Source organism: Onychomys torridus, chromosome 8 (assembly GCF_903995425.1).
Source record: "Onychomys torridus chromosome 8, mOncTor1.1, whole genome shotgun sequence".
NCBI classification, from domain to species: domain Eukaryota; kingdom Metazoa; phylum Chordata; class Mammalia; order Rodentia; family Cricetidae; genus Onychomys; species Onychomys torridus.
Window position 1 is genome coordinate 2,987,499 of NC_050450.1, and position 24,556 is coordinate 3,012,054.

The window sequence follows — 24,556 nt, forward strand, 5'->3', positions numbered from 1 at the left end:
GAGTAGGTTCAAAAGATGGTTTAGTGGATACAGGAGTCTGCGGCTAAGCTAGACAATCTTCCACATGGTGGAAGCAGAGCTGAATCTTGTAAGCTGCCTCCACATGTACCTGCACAGCACACAGACACACACACAGACATACACATAGACACACTTACACACACGTGCACACATACTAAAAGGAGAAATCAATGAAAACAAACCATTAAAGGTCAGCTTGAAACATCTTACTGTGTCAGAAAGGAAAGATTCAAAGAATGATGGATCAGCTACTTTTCTGTTGCTGTTACAAATACCACAAACAAAAGCAATTTGGAAGAGAAAGAGTTTATATTAGTTAATATTTCCAAAGGGACACAGTGCATAATGATGGGAAAACATGATAACAGGAGTATGGGGCTGGCTGGGCAATCAGGAAGCAGAGAGACCATATTTCAGCTGCAAACAGGAAGTAGGGAGAGAAAGGGGGAGAAAGGAATAGCTCATTCCAAGTGACATACTTCCTCCAGAAAAACTATTATTTCCTAAAGGTTTCATGAACTTCCCAAATAGCGCCACCAACTGGAGACCAAGTATTCAAATATAGGAGCCTTTGGAAGATATCTCTCATTTAAAACATCATATATGTTGACTATGTTCTAATGACCAAGGATAGCTTAATTCTGGAAAAACATGAACACCAAATGAACAATAGTAACAGATTATATAAAACCTATTGAATAAAAAATGAGAAGACTTCACAGTGCAGCTTCCTTGAGATTGTCATCCATGATTTAGAGGTAATACAGCTATAATAGGGTCACCTAGGATCGTGACATGCCCGTGTTGGCTCACCTTTTAATTCCTAAGGCCCCTGAGCAAGGTTTCAGGCTCAGGGGGCCAATATGCTCATCAGAGATGGCTCAGAAGAGCAGAGGCTCCCAGCTGACCAAAACCCACATAGCACTGTCAGCCTTAGACATGGAGGGAAACTCTTTTTATATTTTCCTCCTTCCTTCCTTCCTTCCTTCCTTCCTTCCTTCCTTCCTTCCTTCCTTCCGCCCGCCCTCCTACTTACCTACACTGTCAAGCTGTTGAAAACAAAGACGTTGTTGTTGTACTATAGTGAACCAATGTTCAGTCATAAATGAAAAACCCAAACCCAAACAGATATCTGTATTACTCTCTCTCTCAAAGAGTAAAGGACTATCATTGAAGAGAAGGCAGAGAGAAAGTAAGAGCCATAAGAAGGAACAGAGAATCATAGCCTTTCCATTGGAATTGTGATTCCTTTCTGGAGAGTGGAAGGAGGTTCATAATACTCAAGAAACTCATGAAATATGAAGATTCCCAAAGCCTTCTTCCCCAGTGTTATGCATTCAGTGAACAATGACTGTGGGAGAGGCACTCAGAAGCCCTCCACATGTACTTCTAGAAATGACCTCAACCTCAATAAACTTATTGGTTTACCAGGCCAAATAAAAGTTAAATAAATAATAATGAAAAATAATTCATTAATCCATTTTGACATAGTATGTCAATAACTAAGTGAACTAACTAACTGAGACAAATGAATAGATAATTGTAGCAAAATCACACCTAATAAATGCAGAAGAAATGTTAAGTTAGAAATTATCATTTGGTCATTATCAAAATATAATTATTAATTCAGAGAAGAATCATAATGGATGTTAAAATGAGTGAATGAAAGTTTGATAAAAGCCAAGATATTTATATAGTCTCAAAGTATCTTTCAAAAAATCATTAAGAATTAATAAGTATGAAAAATATTTTGTCAACTTCAAAATTAAAAAACCCTGGAAAGCCACGTGATCAACTGAAAAGCCATCACTATTCTAGAATTGGCTGTGAGTCTCCCAATGAAAACATACCATTACCCACGTGGCATTTCTGTCAAAAATGTATGTTAGATACCAGACAAACCTAAACTGAGGGAAATTTTACTAAGTCTAAGGTCTTAAAACAAAGCCAAAGCATAAAACATAAACAATAGGAAGTCTTCCAGCTGAAAGAGTAAATGCACTGAACAGTGTATGCTGAGTCCTGGAGCTAGGAAGGTTACTACTGAAATGACTGGAAAGCCAACATTTGAAAAACTGACAAATATTCCAAAAGGGGTAAAAACTGGAAATGCTCTTCATCAATACTTGAGATTTGGCTATGGTCTGTCTTTCAAATGACCGAGAGACCAACATCTTCTAATTTTCTTTTCTTTGTTTAATTTTACATTTTATTATTACTATTGTTCTTGTTGGGTGCGCACAAGCATGCAGATGCCAGACGATACCCTTATGAAGTTGTTTCTCTCCTTCCATGCTCCTTCATGTGGGGTCCAGGGAATGAGCTCAGGCCCTCAGGCCTGCCTGCTGAGCCATTTTTCCTTGTCCCCTATCTTCTTTTAAATTAACTACCAAATTATTTCTACAACTAAGGTATAAAAAAGTCAGTAATAAGAGTATCTTTTATAAAAGAGACACCAATATTCAACAGCTAAATTTTGTTTAAAATAAATCTTTTCTTGTGCATAATTGTTTAACCTTGGGAGCAAACAAGACCTTTTGGCAGATGTACTACTTTTCTCATCCTATGGCAGAATACTTGAGGAAGGATGCTTCAGGATGAAGAAAGGACTTAGTGGCTTGTAGTTCTAGACACAGTCAGGCATTGTGGCCAGGCCAGTGTGTGAGGCATCAGGTCCTACTGCACCAGCAGTCAGGAAGCTGAAAACAAGTGCTGGTACTCAGCTCACTCATGCTATTCAGTCTCTGTACGGAGGGCCCAAAGGGTCACTGCATGAAAGCACTAGGGTGCTGGAGATGCAGGACCACAGGGCGTCCTGAGGAGGGCTCCAGGCATGGGTGGAGCTGGGCCAAGAGAGAGGGCTTGTGTGTTGCAGGTACACAGCTGGAAGGGTAGGACCGGTCAAGCCGTTTGGATCCCAGAAGATGCCATCAGCAGCTCCACATGCCAGAGACAGAGCTTCGGGATTTGGTGTTTTTCCTGCTGGGCTTCAGTCTTGTTTTGGTATGACCTTTCCTTGTCATGCCACATTCCCCTCTTTTGGAATGTTTCATTGTATGTTAGAAGTGTAATTTACTTTTATGTTACAAGGGCTCATGGTTAAGAGACTAAGTATTAGAAGAGATGCCTCACTTACACTTTTGCACAGTGTTAAAACTATTAAAGACTTTTGAGATCAAATCAAATGCATTCTGCTTTATGGGACAGTCATGAGCCTATGAAAGCTCTTGTACCCTGTGCCTACAACACAAGAACTGCAAAGACAATGCTGTTAAGTTGTGATCGAGATTGAATGTTATACCTCACCCACCTCCACCCCCTCGTGCCCCTTAGAGCACAGCTTTAGTGGCCTTTGTCCATTTTGTAGGCTGACTCTGGAGAGATCCAACCCAAGGAATGGTACTACTCATATTTAACCTCTTTCCATCTCATTAACTCAATCTAGAAACTCCCTCCAACATGTGTAAAGGTTTGTCTCCTAGGTGATTCTAGATTCTGTCAAGTTGACAACTAATGCTGACCATCACAGCAGGTAACTGGACAAATGAGCTTTGATACATCTAGATAATAAAACACTTATTACTGAGTATTACAGGAAATGAGCTCTCAAGTCACTGATGAGACATGGATGCCTAAATGCTTAGTATGGAAAGAAAAAAGCCAATCAAAAAACCATGTGTACTCCATAATTAGAACGTGCTGGTATTCTGGGTTTCAGTGTTTGATAAGGGTCTGAAGAAGGAAGGAATGAATAGGAAGAGCACAGAAGACTTCTATGGTAGTGTAATAATTCTGTCCCAAATTACAATTGAGAATAAGAGTCATTAACTAGGAACTCTAGGTGATTGTGTCAACTGTTAACAAATGTACCACTCCGTGAACATGTTGATAACACCTATGAGGTAGAACATACATGGGAGATTTTTACCTTATCCTTCATTTTGATGTAGACCCAAAACTGTTCTAAAACATAAAATCCATTAAAGAACTCTTGTTTTTTGTCTGTTTGTTTTATATTTTTTGAGACAGGGTTTCTCTGTGTAGCCCTGGCTATCTTGGAACTCATTCTGTAGACCAGGCCGGCCTTGAACTCACATAGATCTGCCTGCTTTTGCCTCTCAGAGTGCTGGAATTAAAGGGTTGTGCCAGCCCCACATGGCCTAAAGAATTCTTATAGCTACATACAACCCAGAAAAAGTATTTGAACATAGACGATAGTTATAGATCCCTAACTTGGTTCTAAGCACAGGGCCATCAGACACACACCCCACTGAAAGCCAAGCTGACTGCCCTTGCATATTTGGAATGTATTTATTGCACATAAGGCTGTCAGCATATCTATGCAGTCTCATGAGGTAGCACCCTGGTCTAGTGAAAAGGAGGACTCCGCCTGCTGAGTGTATGACCCTGTGTGCCTCACTCAGTCTTTGCATTACAGCATCTCTCTGTAGGTCAGATGGCATCCGTACCACTAATCTGCATAGTTCTGTGCCTAGAATGTACTCTGTAATAACAGGAAGTCTCAGATGTTCATGGTGTCACCATATACCAGGTGCTCTGCAGACTCACTGAAAACCACAGAACCAGACTTCAGTTTGCTTTAGACTTAGAGAAAGTGCTTTTCTTTTCTTTTCTTTCTTTTTTTAAAAAAAATTCCCGCTCATTTATTTATGAATGTCAATATGGCTGCTTTTAAATTACTGAGTAAAACTGGCCAATTGCTACAGAAACTATATGATCCAAGAATCCTAAAATACTGACTCTCTGGCCTTTTATAAAAACATTCTGCCCTCTATTATAGTTGAGGGAGAAGCCAATATATTGTTTATGAATACACAATTTGAATTTTATTTATGTATGTACTACCTACCAGTAGAAGTTACCCTCAACTAGAAGTTAAGGAACATATTATTTTGGTACTTTTATACCTTTTTCACTGACTATGGATCAGGAAAAAAATGTCTCAATAGATTCCTAATAGAAACAACTCTAAAAGAAACCAAAATTATAAACAACAGCAACAAGAAAATGCAAAAGAGCTCCACAGAGTTCACACAGAGAAGGAGGGATCCAAATGAGGAGCGTAAATTAGGGGCGGACTTAGATTGTGGAGATATTTTCCTACTATGGCATACCACTAATTTCTAAGAGATTGTTCAGTAGGCTAGAGAAAGAGAGTGAGGGGAGACAGACAGACAGACAGAAAGAGACGAGATATTACCTGTGGTCTTTGATAAATCACTCTGCCATAGAAGCTACAGCGCGTGCCATGCCCACCAGTCTGGAAAGGCAAACCAAGACAGAAATGTCACACAATGCATAGGAACAACAAAAGCATTTGAAGGACCTGTTAGAAACACAACCATTACCTGGAGGATTTCCTGTAAGCAGTGGACAACTGGAGGCTGATAGAGCTCAGAAATGGGGTCCCCTTCAATTGTATCGATGTGTCCCAGGCCCGGATGCACAGAGAAGATATAACAGAAGGTAGGAGGAGGCAGGCAAGTCTTCATCTGTTTAGAAAGAATACTATTAACATAGGTTCTTTAGTATTCACATGATCAGGCTTGGCTTAATTGTGTAGGCCTGGGATCTGAGCTTTGGGAGACAAAAGGATCACAAGTTCAAGGCCTACCTGGACTACAGGAGGACTTCATAGCTAGCCTGAGCTACTTAGTGAGACCTATGTAACTCAGTGGTAGAGCATCTAGCACAAAAGAGGCCCTAGCTCCAATTCCTAAGACTGGAACAAACAAACACACACACACACACACACACACACACACACACACACACACACACTACAGATGTGGTGAGTGTCAAGGGAGGGAAGGGTAGAAGGAAAGGAAGGTGTGTGTGTGTGTGTGTGTGTGTGTGTGTGTGTGTGTGTGTGTGAGAGAGAGAGAGAGAGAGAGAGAGAGAGAGAGAGAGAGAGAATATGAATGAATGAATGAATGAATGTGCTTTGGGAACTATAGACTAAAGCAGTCACCCGATGAACAAGCTCAAGGGTCAGTAGAAGAAAGTTCCTTATGCTTTTCGATGCTTCTGAGTCACTACAATGACAATGAGGACAAGGGAAATTTCTGTTGACTGCTTATGGATTCTACCTAGTGTCTCTTTTCCAATTGCTAATTGAGTGTTGACTTTATAAATGATTGCAAAGGAATGGGAAGGACACAGTGTCCGCTCCAGGATGAGGCTAACTAAAACTCTGACTTGCAGCAGTGAGTGAGTGACTGAGTTTAATTGAGTTTGCTGTCACACACCTGTAATTTTAATACCTGGGAAGCTGAAGGACTGCTCCGAGTTCAAGGTCAGTACAGGCTCCAGACTGAGGCCTATTTTGTATTTCTCACAAAAACCAAAATACAAACCAAACTCATCAAGAATTTACCAGAGGAGCAGGGAAAAGGACCATCGGAATACTGGCCCTGGAGAGGAGCTGCAATCACACATCGCTCTAGACAAAGGAACTAGCTGCACATTTCTTGTTGCCCAAGGAAAGACACGGGCCATCTGGCTGCAGCAGGACTGCCTGACTCAGCTCCTGACAAGGAGCTCTCCAAGGCTGGGCTCACCTCTTTACTGGGCTCACCACTGGAAGGCTCGGCCAGAGACATCATTGGGGGCCACATGGTGTCAATTAAACTGAAGAGCCCTGGTGTCCTGGGACAAAAAGAGATACTGTTGGAAGTATTCATCAACAAATACTTGCCAATAAAGTACCAGTCAATGAGCTGCTCAGTTCTTTACACCATGATGAACCTGCATATAAGCATGTCACCACTTAAATGAATATACAGAAAACACCTGAAGAACAGGCATGCACACTTCAACTACAGTGTGTGGAGCTTGAGGTAGTACGGTCAAGAGTTTGAAGACATCTGACTACCAACAGCAAGAAAAATAAAACCAAAATGGAACAGCAAAAACAGGGCTAGAGAGATGGCTCAGCAGTTAAGATGACCAGATGCTTTATCACATGACCTGAATTTACTTTCCAGAACTTACATGGTAGCTTATAACTGTATGTAGCTACAGTTCAGAGGATCCAACACCCTTACACAGACACATACATGCAGGCAATACATCAATGCACACAAAACAAAAATAAATATTGAAAAAAATCAAAACAGTAAAAACAAAAAAATCCTTAAGGATAAGGACATAGATTCTTTGCTAAATGAATGGCAAGAAACAAATTAAAATGTCCTTATATACATACCAGAAATTAAAAAGATATAAATCTTTGAGTGGTTAATTGAGAAGAGTTTGGAGGCAATATTTATATTTCCCTTTGGATTGTTTCATATATGTGTGTATACACACACATGATTGTTTTATACAAATCACATATATATATATATTTATATAAATTTATAAAACATTTATAGTTAAAATGTATGCCTCATATTCAATTACTACTACTATTGTATGTGCATGATGTCTTTGTGGATGCATGTGCCACAGTGCATAAGCATAGGTCAGAGAATAACTTCTGCTGAGTTGGTTCCCTCTTGTCACACTCTTTGTGGCTTGAGGCCACCAAGCTCATGGCCACCATGGCAAGCACTTCTATCTACTGAGTCACTTAGCTGGCCCTTGGTTTGCAAATTTTGAAAAAAGTTTAGGCTGGTGTCACAAGCTTCATAATCACAGCACTTGGGAGGCAGAGGCAGGAAAAACTGCAAGTTTCAGACCAGCCAGGGGTACACAGTGAGACAGTGAGACCTTATATTATACACATGAAGTGTGTGTGTGTGTGCGCGCACGCGCGCGCGCATAGGCACTCACCCATGTGTGCACATAGAAGTTACATTACCACTAGCAGGAGTTAGTTCTCACTTTTCACTATGCAGGTCCTGGGGGTTGAGCTTACTCAATGGCTCATTGTTTTTGTGTTTTGAGACAGTATCTCATGTAGCTCAGGCTGGCCCCAAACTCCAAAGGTAACTGAGGATGACCTCAACTTCTTATCCTTCTATCATCATTTCCCAAATGTTCTGTTACAGGAATACACCACCATATCCCATTTAGGTGGTGCCGGAGATGGAACCTGAAAGTTTTATGCATGTTGAGCAAACATTATATAAACTAATAGTTCAACTATATTTTTCAAAAACAGATCTACAGATGCTTTTCAATTTAAGTACAATGGGATTATGTTCTAAAAGCTCATTGTAATTGGAAAATACTGTGTGTCAAAAATACATGCAGGGGCTAGAGAGATGGCTCAGTAGTTAGGGTCCCAGTGCCAATATTGGGAGGCTCACAACCATCTATAACTCCAGCTCTATGGGATCTGAGGTGGTTTGAAAAAAGACTGGCCCCCATATGCTCATATATTATTAACCAGATTTAAACAATACCTATCCACAAATCCAGCCCAACAGAAGGCACTAGAAGAAAAATTCCAATCTAAGGAAGTCAGATTTACCCACAAAAACATAGGCAATAGATAACCCCAGAGCAGCAAATCCCAAAGAAGGGAAATATACACACACTACCATCAAAAGATACCAGAGATTAACAATCACTGGTCATTAATATTCCTTCATATCAATGGACTCAATTCGCTTACAAAAAGACATAGACTAACAGAACGGATATGAAAACAAGGTCCATCCTTCTGCTGCATACAAGAAACATACCTCAACTTCAAAGACTGACACTACCTCAGAGTAAAAGGCAGAGAGTCCAATCAAATGGACTTAAGAAGCAAACTGGTGTAGTTATCCTAATATCTAACAAAATAGACTTCAAACTAAAATCAGTCAAAAGAGATTGGGAAGGATATCACATATACATCACAGGAAAAATCCACCAAGATGAAGTCTTAATTCTGAACACTTATGCCCCAAATACAAGGGCACCCACACACCCACATATGTAAAAGAAACACTGAAAAAGCTTAAATTATACATCAAACTCCACACATTAATAGTGGGAGACTTCCACACTCTCATCAATGGACAAATCTGCCTGATAGAAACTTAACAGAGAAATAAGGGATCTAACATGTTATGACTCAAATGGACTTAGTAGATATTTACAGAAAATTCCATCCCAAGGAACCTTCTCTAAAATCAACCACATACTTGGTCACAAATCAAACCTTAACAGATACAAAGAAATTCGAATAACCTCCTGTATTTTATTGGCCCACCATGGCTTAAACTTAGATTTCAACAACAACAAAAATTACAGAAAACCTACAATTACATGGAAATTGAATAATGCTCAACAGAATCACCAACAGGTCAAGGAAGAAATAAAGAAATTAAAGACTTCCTAGAATTCAATGAAAATGACTGTACTACATACCCAAACTTATGGGACACCATGAAAGCAGTACTAAGAGGAAAATGTATAGCGCTAATTGCCTACATAAAGAAGTTGGAAAAATCTCACACTAGAAACTTAACAGTACACGTAAAAGCTCTAGAGTAAGAAGAAGCAAACTCACCCTGGAGGAATAGATGCCAGGAAATAATCAAATTGAGAGCTGAAATCAATAAAAGAGAACAATACAAAGAAGCAATGAAACAAAGAGTTGGTTCTTGGAGAAAATCAACAAAATAGACAAACCCTTATCCAAATTAACCAAAAGGCATAGAGAGAGAGCATCCAAATTAACAAAATCAGAAATGAAAATGGAGACATAACAACAGACAACAAGGAAATACAGAGAATCATCAGGTCATACTTCAAAAACCTGCACACCACAAGACTGGAAAATCTAAAAGAAATGGATAATTTTCTGGTACAACATACCAAAATGAAATAAAGACCAGATAAACAATTTAAATAGACCTATAACCCATAAGGAAATAAAAGCAGTCATTAAAAGTCTCCCCACCCCAAAAAAAAGCCCAGGACCAGATGGTGGCAGTGCAGAATTCTACCAGAATTTTGAAGAAGAGCTAATACCAACACTCTTCAAATTGTTCCACAAAAAGAAACAAGGAACATTACCAAACTCCTTCTATGACGATACAGTTAACCTGATACTTAAACCACACAAAGATGCAATAGAGAAAGAGCATTACAGGCCAATTTCCCTCATGAATATTGATGCAAAAACATTCAATCAAATACTGGCAAACTGAATCTAAGAACACATCAAAGAAATTATCCACCATGATCAAGTAGGCTTTATCCCAGAGATGCAAGGATGGTTTAACATTCAAAAATCTGTCAATATAATACACCATATAAACAAACTGAAAGAAAAAAACCATATGATTATCTCATTAGATGCTGAAAAAGCCTTTGACAAAATCCAACACCCCTTCATGATAAAGGTCTTGGAGAGATCAGGAATACAGGGAACAAGCCTAAAAATAATAAAGGCAACTTACAACAAGCTAACAGCCAACATCAAATTAAATGGAGAGAAACTCAAAGCAATTCCACTAAAATCAGGAATAAGACAAAGCTGTCCACTCTCCCCATATCTATTAAATATAGTGCTCAAAGTCTTAGCTAGAGCAATAAGACAACAAAAGAAGATGAAGGGGATACAAAATGGAAAGGAAGAAGTCAAACTTTCACTTTTTGCAGACAGTATGATAGTATACATAAGTGACCCCAAAAATCTACCAGGGAATTCCTACAGCTGATAAACTCCTTCAGTAATGTGGCAGGATACAAGATTAACTCAAAAAAATCAGTAGCTCTCCTATATAAAAATGATAAATGGGATAAGAAAGAAATCAGAGAAACATCACCTTTTACAATAGCCACAAATAATATAAAATACCTTGGGGTAACTCTAAGCAAGTGAAAGACCTGTATGACAAGAACTTCAAAGTTTCTGAAAAAAGAAATTGAAGAAGATATCAGAAAAGGAAAAGATCTCCCATGCTCATGGATAGGCAGGATAAACACATTAAAAATAGCAATCTTACCAAAGGCAATCTACAGATTCAATGCAGTCTCCATTAAAATCCCAACACAATTCTTCACAGATCTGGAAAGAACAACAGTCAACTTCATTTGGAAAAACAAAAAAACCCAGGATAACTAAAACAATCCCGTACAATAAAACAACCTCTGGAGGCACCATGATCCCTGACCTCAAGCTATAGAGCTATAGTAATAAAAACAGCTTGGTACTGGCATAAAAACCGACATGTGGCAATGGAATCAAATTGAAGACCCTGACATTAACTCACACACCTGAACACCTGATTTTCGACAAAGAAGCCAAACTGTACAATGGAAAAAAGAAAGCTTCTTCAACAAATGGTGGTGGCATAACTGGATGTCAACATGATAAGATTGTAAATAGATCCATATCCATCTCGATGCACAAAACTCAAGTCCAAGTGGATCAAAGATCTCAATATAAAACCAGTAACACTGAACCAGAAAGAAGAGAAAGTAGGAAGTACTCTTGAATGCATTGGCATAGGAAACTATTTCAAAAATATAACACCAGTAGCATAGACACGGAGAGCAATAAATAATAAATGGGACCTCCTGAAACTGAGAAGCTTTTGTAGGGCAAAGGACATGGTCAACAAGACAAAATGACATCCTACAGAATGGGAAAAGACCTTCACCAACCCCACATCTGACAGAGGACTGATCTCCAAAATATATAAAGAACTCAAGAAACTAGACATCAAAATACCAAACAATCCAATTAAAAAATACCCTACAGAGCTAAACAGAGAATTCTCAACAGAAGAATCTCAAATGGCCGAAAGACATCAAAGGAATTGCTCAACATCCTTACTCATCAGGGAAATGCAAATCAAAACAACTATGAGATAGCATCTTACACCTGTCAGAATGGCTAATGTGGTGGTGGCATATGCTTTTAATCTCCACACTCGGGAGGCAGAGCCAGGTGGATCTCTGTGAGTTCGAGGCCAGCCTGGGCTAGAGAGTGAGTTCCAGGAAAGGCACAAAGCTACACAGAGAAACCCTGTCTTGAAAAAAACCAACCAACCAACCAACCAACCAACCAAACAAACAACCAAACAACCAACAAAACTGATAACAGCTTATGTTGGAGAGGATGTGGAGCAAAAGGAACACTTCTCCACTGTTGATGGGAGTGCAAACTTGTATAGCCACTTTGGAAATCAGTATGGTAGTTTCTCAGGAAATTGGGACTCAATCTTCCTCAGGACCCAGCTACACCACTCTTGGACATATATCCAAAGAATGCTTAATCAAAACACAAGGACACATGCTCAAATATGTTCATAGCAGCATTACTCGTAATAGCCAGAACCTGGAAACAACCTAGATGCCCCTCAACTGAAGAATGGATTAAGAAAATGTGGTACATATACACAATGGAATACTCCCCAGCAATAAAAAACAATGATATCATGAACTTTGCAGGCAAATGGATGGAAGTAGAAAATATCATCCTGAGTGAGGTAACCCAGAATCACAAGGACAAACATGGTATATACTCACACATAAGTGGATACTAGATGTAATGCAAAGGATAACCAGACTACAATCCACAGCTCTAGAGAAGCTAGCTAACAAGGAGGATCCAATAGATGAGATCTCCATGAGTAAACTGGGGATGAGGAGGGCCAATGGAGGGTAGGGAGTGGGGGATGAGAACATAAGAGAATGGGATGGTGGAGCTGGAACAGGAATAGTGTGGGAGAGCAATGAAAGAGATACCATTATAGAGGGAGACATCACGAGGATAGAGATAAACCAGGTGCCAGGGAAGTTCCCAGGAATCTACAAAGATGACCCTAGCTTAGACTACTAGTAATAGTGGGGAAAGTGCCTGAACTGGCTTATCCTAGTAATCAGATTGTTGAGTACCCTAACTGTCATCATAGAGCCTTTCTCCAGTAACTGATGGAAGCAGATGCAGAGATACACAGCCAAATACCAGGCCAAGCTCCTGGAGTCCAGTTGAAGAAGAGAGAAGAGTGATTGATTCTATGAGCAAGGGGCATTAAGATCATGATGGGGAAACCTACAGAGACAACCAAACCAAACTAGTGGTCACTCATGAAATTTAGACTAACACCTGTGGAGCCTCCACAAGACTGGACTAGGCCCTCTGCATAAGTGAGATAGTTGTTTAACTTGATCTGCTTAAGGGGTCCCCCTGGTCAGGTGGACTAGACTTCCCCATCCATCTCAAAGCATTCCACTGTAATCAAGCTGTGCTTCAGGCTGCAATAAGACCTCCAAAGAGGAGGTAGAAGGACTATATGAGTTGGAGGATGACACACACACACACACAAGAAAATCCTGTGCTGAGGATCAAACCTACAACTTCTCAAATGCTAGTAAGTGCTTTACCATTGAGCCTCTGACTCTAAAAAAAGATATTTATATATGGGTTGGGTGTGGTGGCACACACCTGTAATCTTAGCACTCAAGAGGCTGAGGCAGGAGGATTGCAAATTAGAAGCACACACACACACACACACACACACACACACACACACACACACACACTAAATAAATGAGAAATTTTTAAATGAAGAAACAAATATAATGATCAAGAGTCCCAAAGAAAAATAAACAAGACTTGAGCAACAGCAAGTCTTTGTTTTTAAAGGCAGGAGTCACTTCAGCCCAGAATGACCTGGAACTCATCCTATAGCCCAGGCTAGTCTCAAATTCACAATGATCCTCAGTCTTCCCACTGCTGTGGGCCAGTACACCTAGTTTATAAGTATTTATTTACTACAGTACTTGGAACTGAAACTGGGATCTTGGACATGCTAAGCAAATGATCTCCCACTGAGCTATGACCCAAGATCAAAGCACTGACTGACATTTACTTTAAAAAAGATGAAAGCTAAACACAAGTTTTGTGTAATAATGAATTAAAATTACTACAATAAATATTGAATAAAATATTTGAATACTGAATACAAATGTGAATAAAAGATTGAAATAACCTAAAAATTAATTAAAATCAAATTATTATAACATTAAGATATTTATTTTTATTCAGAGGGGAAGCAAAGGCAGGGCTGCAGCCAACCAGTGAGTGCACACCTTACCACGATGGCTTTGAATACTCTACAATTTTCTAAACTTAAATGGAGGTTATCTAACCCATCTTACTCTGACCAGTCAATATAGACACTTAAATAAAAAAAGAAAAAGTCAGAGAACAACCAGAAACTATTCTGGTTGTCTTTCTGCAAACCTTTGGACTGAGGAAACAGCCATGGGGTGCTCTTTAATCAAATGTGGCAGCATATAGGTCTCCTGGGATAGTTCTGCAGTAACAAGGGATAACTGGTATTCTGTCACTAAAACTGTGGACAGACAAAATCCGCTGTAGAAGCCCCAAGTCTTAGCTTAATCATTCAACTGCCTTCCAACTGTAACACAGTGTTTTCTATGTTATAGCTGGACATGTAATCATGCTGACCTACATTGTTAGAAGTCACCATTCTGTTAATGGTTAAGAGTTGCTAACAGACACAACCAGGGAGTAAAAAGATGACTACCTTGTTTTCTGGGCTATGGGTGGATGGCCGACAGTGGATGATGTCACTAATAGGCAATTATAACATCCAACATTCCAAAAGTATTTAGTAATTTGTTTTGAAGAAACACAGCTTCCAAAAGAACAAAAAGATATTCCAAATATTTATTTGGATGGCTGCATGCCGAAGTAAAGTGAAATGCATAAAATAAAGAAATTAGTCTTAATTCCAAGAAGCATCAAATATTTCACCAGCAAGTTAAATACGGAAAAGAATTCAAACATTGTTTTGGTAAGGTGAGCTTGAGGTAGAGAGCACTTACTGAGCACATGTGAGGCCTTGGGAAGTTTACTGGCAAATGTATTATCTGGATCACTGGGGCACTTCCTACTGAAAGTCTACTTCCTTTGGAAATGCTATAGATGGCAATGAGTCTCCCAGAGTAACACATAAGAACTAGATTAAATATTAAGTGCATGTAAAACATGATGCTGGAAGATCATCAGTTCTACAGAGCCACAGGTCCCAGGCTTGCCTATACCTATCTGCACCAGAATTTCCACAATGTGTTCCTATAGTTTCTAGCCTGAGCAGCTCTCTGGGCTACCATGAGCCACTAAGTGCCAAGACTGAGCCATGAGGCAGTTTTACCAGAGCAGCCTTACTGGAGTAAATCTGACTGTAGATATCTGGCCAGACCAACTCTGTTTTCAGAGTCTTCTGAGCTGCAAAGTGTTATAAAGAATATTCTAATAAGGACTGAATCGAGGGTTAGGATGGGGTAAATATGGATTTAGTAGGGATGGGGGGGAGGTTCATATGCCCAATCAAGCTTTCTAATGTTTAGTATGCTTTCCACTACCTGGGCAAATCTTCACTTTGCCCCTAAAACCATATAACATAATTCCATTATAATAAGGAATATAAAAATGGAAGCACTTGTCATTAAGACACATATAAGCAACAGAAAATATTCTGTATCTGCTCTGAGTTTATCTGACAGCAGATCTGTTTATGGAAAACACATCTTCCAGGTACATAACTCTCAGGCAGGGCTGTCATTCATCTAAAAGGTGCTATAGAAAGGGCTGCCAGGACAGACTACGCCAGTCAGGAGAAATGCTTATGAATGTTCATGATTTAGAATGGCCACACTGGGTGGTCATTATGCAAAGCAAAGAAGATGCTATCAACAAATGATTCAGAATGTTACAGACTTGTAACAGGCTTGAATAAAGGTAACAAACCCCAAATTTATTGTTTATGGTATTTAATTATATTCTAAGACACTTCTTTAAATTTTCTTCTTCCAACTGTGCATTGTTGAAATAATGACACAAATCTTACAGAGGTAACCAACTGTTCTAGATAGTTTTATGTCATCTTGACAGAGGTAGCCAACTGTTCTAGATAGTTTTATGTCATCTTGACACAGGCTGAAGTCATCTGAAAGGAGGGAATCTCAATTAAGAAAATGCTTCTAGGGTTGGAGAGTTGGCTCAGTGGTTAAGAGCACTGGCTGCTCTTGCAGAGGACTGAGGTTGGATTCTCAGCACCCACATGGCAGCTCACAAACTGTAACTCCATTTCCAGGGGATCTGATGCCCACTTCTGACATCCTTGGATACATGGTGTATACAGGTCCATGCAGGCAAAAATACAATTAAATAATAAAATAAATCTTTAAAAAAAGACTTCTATAAAGTCTTGTAGCTCAAATTCTAATTGGTCTTAAAAATAAAAACCCAGAGTCAGATATCAGGGTGAAAGCTGAAAGATCAGAGAAACAGAGCAGCCAGACACTAGAAAGACTTCTTACATCTAGGAATCCTCAGACTGAAAGAATCAAGCTCCTGTTTCCACCCTGCCTTATCACTTCCTTTCTCTGCCTAGCCATATTACTTCCCATTTCCTCCTCCCAAGTTCTGGAATTAAAGGCATGTGCCTCCCAAGTACTGGGATCAAAGGCATGAGATCCCAAGGGCTGGGATTAAAGGTGTGTGCCACCACTGCCTGGTCTCCAGTGGCTATCTGCACACTCTGATCTCCAGAAAAGCTTTATTTGTTAGAGCACAAACAAAATATCACCACAACAGAGCTGCAGGCAAGCCTGTAGGGCATTTTGTTAATTAGTGATTGATAGAGTAGTGCTGGCCCATTATGTGTCCCTGGGCTGCTGGTCCTGGGTTCTGTAAGAAAGCTGGCTGAGCAAGCCAGTAAGCAGCACCCCTCCATGGCCTTTGCATCAGCTTCTGTCTTCAGGATCCTGCCCTGCTTGAGTTCTTGCCCTATTGCTTTGGATGATAAAATATTAGTCAGACCTGTATGTGAAATAAACCCGTTCCTCCCCACCATGCTCTTGGACGTGGCATTTCAGCACACCAACAGTAACCTCAACTCAGATAAAAAATTGTATTCTGATTGGATTTGAGGCTTACTCTGTAGAAGAAATCCATACCTGGTGCTGCAAACTTTGCCAAGGATCCTTCTGCTTTCATTTTGTAAGCAGACATTGTCAAGCTGCCTTCTAAACACACGTATGTCCACCCTGTAGATAGATAACTGCCAACCCAGCTAAGGGAAGATTCTTTCTGCAGTGGGCAGAAATGAAGGCAGACACATGCAACTGGTCAGAGTCATAAGAACACGAGACTGCTGAGTGCTCAGGTCTAGATGGAACTTTACATCACCCCCACAACATTCATGGAAGATGAGACAGAAAGAACCTAGGAGTGCTGGGAAGTGCTGTCTTCTGGACATGTGGCTATTGCCATTCTGAACTTACAGCAGCTGTGGCTATCTGTATAGGCCTGAAAAAGATCAAGTCAATAATAAATTTATTGGAATCCGTGTTTACACAAAAAGAGGTTGGGAGGGGGAGTTACCAGGGTAGGAAGGCAGAATACAGGGCACAGGAGGTGGGATCAGAGGGTGAATAGAATGACCAACACACACTGTATACATTTATGAGCTTGTCAAAGAATAAATTAAAAATACTTAACAAGAAAAAAATGTCTTCGTTTTAATTTACAGATTAAAATGATTACTGGTGAAGCAAGAACCATGGTTTGGCCAGGTCAATGCATGGCTCCATCTCTTGCTATACACAACTGTTCAGGATAAGGTGCCACAACACCTGGCACAGGACAAGTCTGCTGGTGAGAGCACTAAGAATTTTTGTTTTTTTAGAGACAAAGGATCTCATGTAGCCCAGGCTGGACTCAAACTAACCATGTAACGGATGATGGATGATGGCCTTAATCTTCTGATCTTCCTGTTTCCACCTCACAAGTGCTGGGAAAAAGCATTAATACTTGAAAATTTAAACAGTTTTGCTTATTTAAACACTCAAGAAGCAGAGGCAGGTGGATCTCTGTGAATTTTAGGCTAAAACTACATAAGTAGTTCTGGGTCAGCCAGGGTTACACAGTGAGATCCTGTCTCAAAGAAAAAATAAGTTTTGTTCAAATCTTATAAAATGTCTTTTCATTAAGTTAGACTTTCATTTACATGCCCTACTTATTATACAGAGGTTTGTTTGTTTGTTTTAACAGTCATAGTTTAGAAGAACTGCAGAAAATAAATCTTTACTTGCAAGGTCAGGAAGTAACACACACATACAACATTTAAAAGGGCACCCCCCCCCATTTCCCTTTATTATGACTTAAATGGTCAGAGTTCACCAGCTAGTTCCAAGATGCTGAGCGTTCCAGTCAGTTAGCTGGCAGGTGAGGTGGGAGGAGCTGATGTCAGGAGGTTTTCCCTCTGCACTAGAGGGCTAAAAACTCACACTCAACAGTTATTGCTACAATTTTTGCTATCTGTAAGCTATCTTAACTTGAAATAGTATTCAAAGAGGCAAAAATAATACTATTACCAAAATGTGTTAATTTCTAGAAATGAGGGGACTTACATAAATGTTAACAACAATTAATTTCTTTACCAGAGACTACACTTAGCATACACATATCTGGAAGACATTTCAATAAAATACTAATCAGTGAAGGTGTTCAATTGTTTTGACTGTCAATTACATTTCTCTGGGGATATTGCACTCCACTGCCAGTCTTTTTTCTTTTTGGTTTTCGAGGCAGGGTTTCTCTGTGTAGCTCTGGCTGTACTGGAACTTGCTCTGTAGACCAGGCTGGGCTCCAAATCACAGAGATCCACCTGCCTCTGCCTCCCAAGTGCTGGGATTAAAGGCATGCGCCACCACCGACTAGCTTTTCAAACTCCAGTTTTATTTTATTAGTTCAAGTCCTGGCTTATTGTCTTAAATACAAAAATTTGAGATAAAAGCACAAAAAAGTTTGCCTTTTACTTGGTACTATATAAAGCAGGTGACCTTCCAGCATGTCCTCACCTTCCTCTTGTGACCTTCTGTAGAACCTTCATTCCCACCATGCGGCAGGACCTCCCTTCTAACTGTATGTTCTTCCAGAGGGTTTCATCCAAGTATACTTCACCGAACATCCCGCAGGCATCCTGCACTAGAAGGCAGGACCTGTAAAGAACAGCATAGGTATTTTCTAAGTGAGAGGATCAAGAAGATCCCTGAAACTCCACTGCAGTCACCTTCCTAATGATGAATAAAGGCAAATGAAGTTAGATTCAAGTACATTTGGTGTGTGTGTGTGTGTGTGTGTGTGTGTGTGTGTGTACGCGCGTGCGCGCGCACTCGCACATACATATGGACATTTGCATGCTACAGCACATGCATGCAGGTCAGAAGACAACTTGTGGGCTGTAGTTCTCTCCTTTCCGCATTTTAGTCTTAAAGACTGAACTCAAACTGTCAGGCTCTGTAGCAGGTGCCTTTGTCTGCTGAACCACTAATAAAGATGACTACACTCTCAAACTAAATGCATCACTGCTGCCTAAAAGCAAAGGGTGCTCTTTCCCTACTTCTATTCTCTTTCAGATGCTCAAAACCTAAAAGCTTCAGTGCACAATTCTGAGAACGATATAGAGCCTTCACTGAGAAGGTACAAAAACCACAGACATGTATTTTCCCAAAAGACAAAAATCACTGTCTTAGATAGGGTTTCTACTGTTGTGATAAAACACACCATGGCCAAATGCAACTTGGAGAGGAAAGGTTTTATTTCATCTTACACTTCCAGATCATAGTGTACCATGGAAAGAAGTCAGGGTACAAATTCAAGACAGGAGCCTGGAGATAGGAACTGAAGCAGAGGCCATTGAGGAACACTGTCTACTGGAATGCAGATTATTTAAATTTGCCAGTTAACAAGAATAATTTCAGTAGTAGCTCGTATCTGTAATTCTAACACTCAGGTTCAAAGCTAGGTTAGAAGTTAGAGGCCAGCCTGCACTACAGAGTGAGATGTTGTTTAAAAAATTCCAGCACTTGGGAGGTAGGAGGATCAGTTCTAGGCTAGCTTTAGCTACTTGAGACCTTGTCTCAAAAGGAAAAACAAAAAAGAAAACTCAAGAGAGTGAACATTATTATTTATTTATTTATTTTTATTTTATGTGCATTGGTATATTGTACATATGTGAGTGTCAGATCCCCTGGAACTGGAGTTACAGACAGTTGTGAGCTGCCATGTGGGTGCTGGCAAATGAACCCTCTGGAAGAGCAGGCAGTGCTTTAACTGCTGAGCCATCTCTCCAGTCCTCTAAATAGTCCATTATTAATAGTGGAAAACTCATAAATACCAATCAAAATGTTTAATTATCAAGATGATGTTTAATTTTAAACCTTTATATTCTTAATGGCCTCAGATAAAATGTAAACTATAAAAAGTCACAGAAATATTAGCAAATGCACAATTATTTTAATATACCTCTTACAATTACTGATAGGCCAAGGGAAGATAAAGCAAGAATTTAAAAAACTTTTTATAGCCGGGCAGTGGTGGCGCACGCCTTTAATCCCAGCACTCGGGAGGCAGAGCCAGGCAGATCTCTGGGAGTTCAAGGCCAGCCTGGGCTACCAAGTGAGCTCCAGGAAAAGGTGCAAAGCTACACAGGGAAACCCTGTCTCAAAAAACAAAAAAACAAAAACAAAAACAAAAAACCCCAAAAACCTTTTTATACGCCCAATAAGTTTGATTTGCTGGATGAACATCTGAAAACTTTCCATAGCTAAAAAAAGTGCTTTCTTAGGCATGAAGATTTAATTAAAAACTAGCTTTAAAGTAAGACTAATGAGTTTCAAATGAATTCATATAGGCAACAACCTGTCTCTGTTACACTTAAATGAGAAACCAAGCAAATAATAAACATTTAAAAAATCTTCTTACATTTATACATTTTGCTTCTTTTAATGACAGGGTACTTATTTGAAAACTAGTTATTATCATTATTATTGTATGAGTGTGAGTGTGTGTGTGTGTGTGTGTGTGTGTGTGTGTGTAACAGCAATCCTGCCATGGTCCAACTTTGTGAAGTCAATTCTCTCTCCCACCTTTACATGGGTTGAACACAAGTCACTAGGTTTGTGTATGCAAGTGTCTTTACCTACTGAGCAATCTTGCCAATGTGTGAGGGCCTTACTCTGCCTATGTTGGTCTCAAAAATCACTGTGTAGTCAATGAAATCCAGATCCTCTTGCCTCCACCGCTCAAAGTCCTGGAATTACAGGTACAGACTACCATGTCTACCTTTGGCAATTGTACTTGTTATTTACATATTATAATAATTAATATATTTTGGTATATTATTTATTTATTTACATTTCTATACCCATCTCCATAGAGTACATGGTGGATTGAATTAAAGATTCTCCTCTGTCTATTTCCCAAGACTTGGGATTACAGGTATGAGCCACAATGCCCAACTGCTTTTAGAAACTATAACATCCTTTTAAATCCATAAGTCAAACAGGAAATTATAATTAGAAAGAAAAGAATATTATGATCTACTCGATAAAAACAAATGTCAAAATCTATGAATGTTAGAGAAATAACAGTATTCCATAATAAAACCATATTTTTCTACTATATTTATTTATTTGTTTGTTTATTGCGGTAATCGGAATTGAACCTAGGGCTTTGCACCTGCTAGCTCTTGCCACTGAGCTCTATCTCCTGCCTTCTTATATTTTTTTAAAATTAATTTTCTATATCCTTATCACAAATTTTAAATCAAACCTCTACAGTTACCAGCTCTTCCTTAAGCTACTGCACCCTACTAGTCTAGTCATGAAGTAGCTCCCCTGGAGCCCTCTCTAATACCATGCACATCTGTCAATGACTGTACTTGAGGCAGTGCCAATCATCCTGTCACAAAATCTGGGGGTTCATTTTGCTGCTTTGCTACATGGGACTTATTTCCCACAGTATATACATTTCCTTCCTGTTTTTTCAATTTTATCTATTAGTGTGTATGTGCACATGTACCACAGTGTGCATGTGGGATCAGAGGAAAACTTGGTGGAGTCGTAGGTTCTGGGGATTGAACTCAGCCATTAAGCTTGTTCAGCAAGGCCTTTACCGATGGAGCCACCTCACTGGCCCCATATGGTAGTGTGTGTGTGTGTGTGTGTGTGTGTGTGTGTGTGTGTGTGTGTGTGTGATTTTAAGCATTAGAATTCTAAATATGTGTGTGAGGCTGTCTTTCCCTCTTAAATACTTTTTGAACTCAGGATGCTCATTTTGCAGATTTCTAGAAAGAGAGAAGTAGAAGGAGACATGTTGGAAATCATTCATGAAGTTGCTGATCCTCTGTGCTCTCAAACATTTTGGTCCATTGAGATGTCTACCGCAGTTAGATCTAGTGTTTGTTTGAAGTCCCATCATGCTTTCTCTGCCCCTTCTTTCTATTGTTCTCAGCACTGTGAGGTATCAATGAGTGAATACACTTTTACATCAGCCATTCCCATGCCTCCCCACTTCCCAGCTACCTCCTCTCTACTTCTTCTAAAGAGGTAAATCTAGGCAGAGCCATGGGGATGGGGGTGGGGTGAAGGGAGGTCTGTGGCTAGGATGCATTTCCTGAGAAGGCCTAGGCTTTCTTACAGGATAATAAGAGTCAAAGTGGTCCTCTGTAAATGATGGCACTAAAGCCTGCTAAATGTTACTGTTTTAAAAGTTAGGATAAAAATCTCCATGAAACCCAATATAAAGTTCTTTTCTTTCTTGGCTGTACTAAGAGAGAGGTGGGGAACTGATACTACTATTTCCTGGTTTGTATCTCAAATGGCCAAGGGAGCTGGATGCTACTTTTGTTTGTTATCTTGCCCTAGGGCAAGCAGATCTGAATCATGTAAGGCACAGGCTGAGCAAGCTACTGTCAGTGTTGCTTCACAGTCTCTGCCTCCAGGTTCCTGCCTCGAGTGACTGTCCTGGGTTCATGCTGGATGGACATGCTCTCCCAGGTTCTACACAGACAGCAGTGGCTCAAGTAGGTTTCCACAAAACCAGTTAGCTTACAGCAGCACACAGTGAATTCCATCTACTTCTCAATGTTTCCTGTTTTGGTGAAACACTATTTCCTAAAATCAGTGCTGGTGCAAGTCTCTGCAGAAATATTCCATGATCCACTTGATTTTCTTAAACCACTAGAAATACTGAATGGCTTCCCAGCAAAGCAGCATCCTGTCAGAAATTTAGGACCCTGAAAAAATTACTTGTCTATATGAGCTTGAATTTACTCATTTTTTAATTAAACTTCTAAAATTTATTTTACAAGCCAACCACAGTTCCCCCCCACCATTCCCTTCACCCACCTCCTTTCTACCGCACCCCTCCCCCATCTACTCCTCAGAAAGGGTAAGGACTCGCATGGGAGTCAACAACAAGCATGGCACATTAAGTTGAGGCAGCACCAAGCTCCTCTCCACTGCACTAGGGCTGAGCAAGGCATCCCACCATAGGAAACAGATTCCAAAAAGCCAGCTAATGCACCAGGGACAGATCCTGCTCCTGTTGCTAGGGGCCCATAAAGGAACCAAGCTACACAACTGTAACTCACATGCAGAGGGCCTAGGTCAGCCCCATGCAGGCTCCCTAGCTGTCAGTATAGAGTCCATGAGCTCCCACAAGCTCAGGTCATTTGCCTCTGTGGGTTTCCCCTTCATGATCTGGACACACCTGGCTCCTACAATCTTTCCTCCCTCTCTTCAACAAGACTCCCAGATCTTGGCCCAGTGCTTGGCTATGGATCTCTGCATCTGCTTCCATCAGTTAGATGAAATGTTCTATGATGACAATTAGGGTGGTCACCGATCTGATTACAGGAGAAAGTCAGAGGCTAATTCCAGGCCTCTCTACTACTGCTAGGAGTCTAAGCTGGGGTCATCCTTGTGGGTTCCTAGGATTTTCCTTGGCACCAGGTTTCTCCCTAACCTCATAACGGCTCCTCTATCATGGTATCTCTTTTGGTTGTTCTCTCTCTCTGTCCCTCCCCCAACTCAACCATCCTGATGTACCCATCCCCTATCCCTCCTCCACTCCCAGTTAACCCAGGAGATCTCATCTATTTCCCCTTCCTAGGGTGATCCCTGGGTCCCTTCTCCTTGTTACCTAGCTTCTCTGGAGCTGTCTGTGGGTTGCAGTCTGGTTATCCTTTGCTTTATGCCTAGTATCCACTTATGAGTGAGTACATATCATGTTTGTCTTTCTGGGTCTGAGTTACCTCACTCTGGACGATATTTTTCTAGTTCCATCCATTTGTCTGCAAATTTCATGATGTCATTTTTTTTTAAACCACTGAGTAATACTCTACTGTATAAATGTACCACATTTTCTTCATCCATTCTTTGGTTCAGGAGCATCTAGGTTGTTTCCAGGTTCTGGCTAATATGAATAATACTTCTATGAACATAGCTGAGCAAATATCCTTGTGGTATGATTGAGCATTTTTTGGGTATATGCTCAAGAGTGGGTCTTTAAGGTAGATTAATTCTTAACTTTCTGAGAAACTGCCATACTGATTTCCAAAGTGACTCTACAAGTTTGCACTCCCACCAGCAGTGGAGGAGTGTTCCCCTTGCTCCACATCCTCTCCAACATAAGCTGTTATCAGTGTTTTTGATCTTAGTCATTCTGACAGGTGTATGAAGATATCTCAGAGTTGTTTTGATTTACATTTCACTGATGACTAAGGATGTTGAGCAATTT

The 24,556-nt window shown here is 40.1% G+C and overlaps 1 protein-coding gene across 4 annotated transcripts in view; it reads right to left on the bottom strand.

Moving 5' to 3' along the window:
* Spidr (scaffold protein involved in DNA repair) overlaps window positions 1–24,556 on the bottom strand; it is a 306,197-nt gene that overhangs the window by 20,471 nt on the left and 261,170 nt on the right. For 3 of the 4 annotated variants that reach the window (XM_036196155.1, XM_036196154.1, XM_036196158.1), the window contains 4 exons: window positions 18,832–18,972; window positions 6,603–6,690; window positions 5,391–5,534; window positions 5,243–5,302 (listed from right to left, as the gene is read on the bottom strand). In XM_036196155.1, coding sequence (XP_036052048.1) covers window positions 5,243–5,302; window positions 5,391–5,534; window positions 6,603–6,690; window positions 18,832–18,972 — 433 coding nt within the window. The remainder of the gene's footprint in view (window positions 1–5,242; window positions 5,303–5,390; window positions 5,535–6,602; window positions 6,691–18,831; window positions 18,973–24,556) is intronic. The other variant, XM_036196157.1, reaches the window with a different exon arrangement.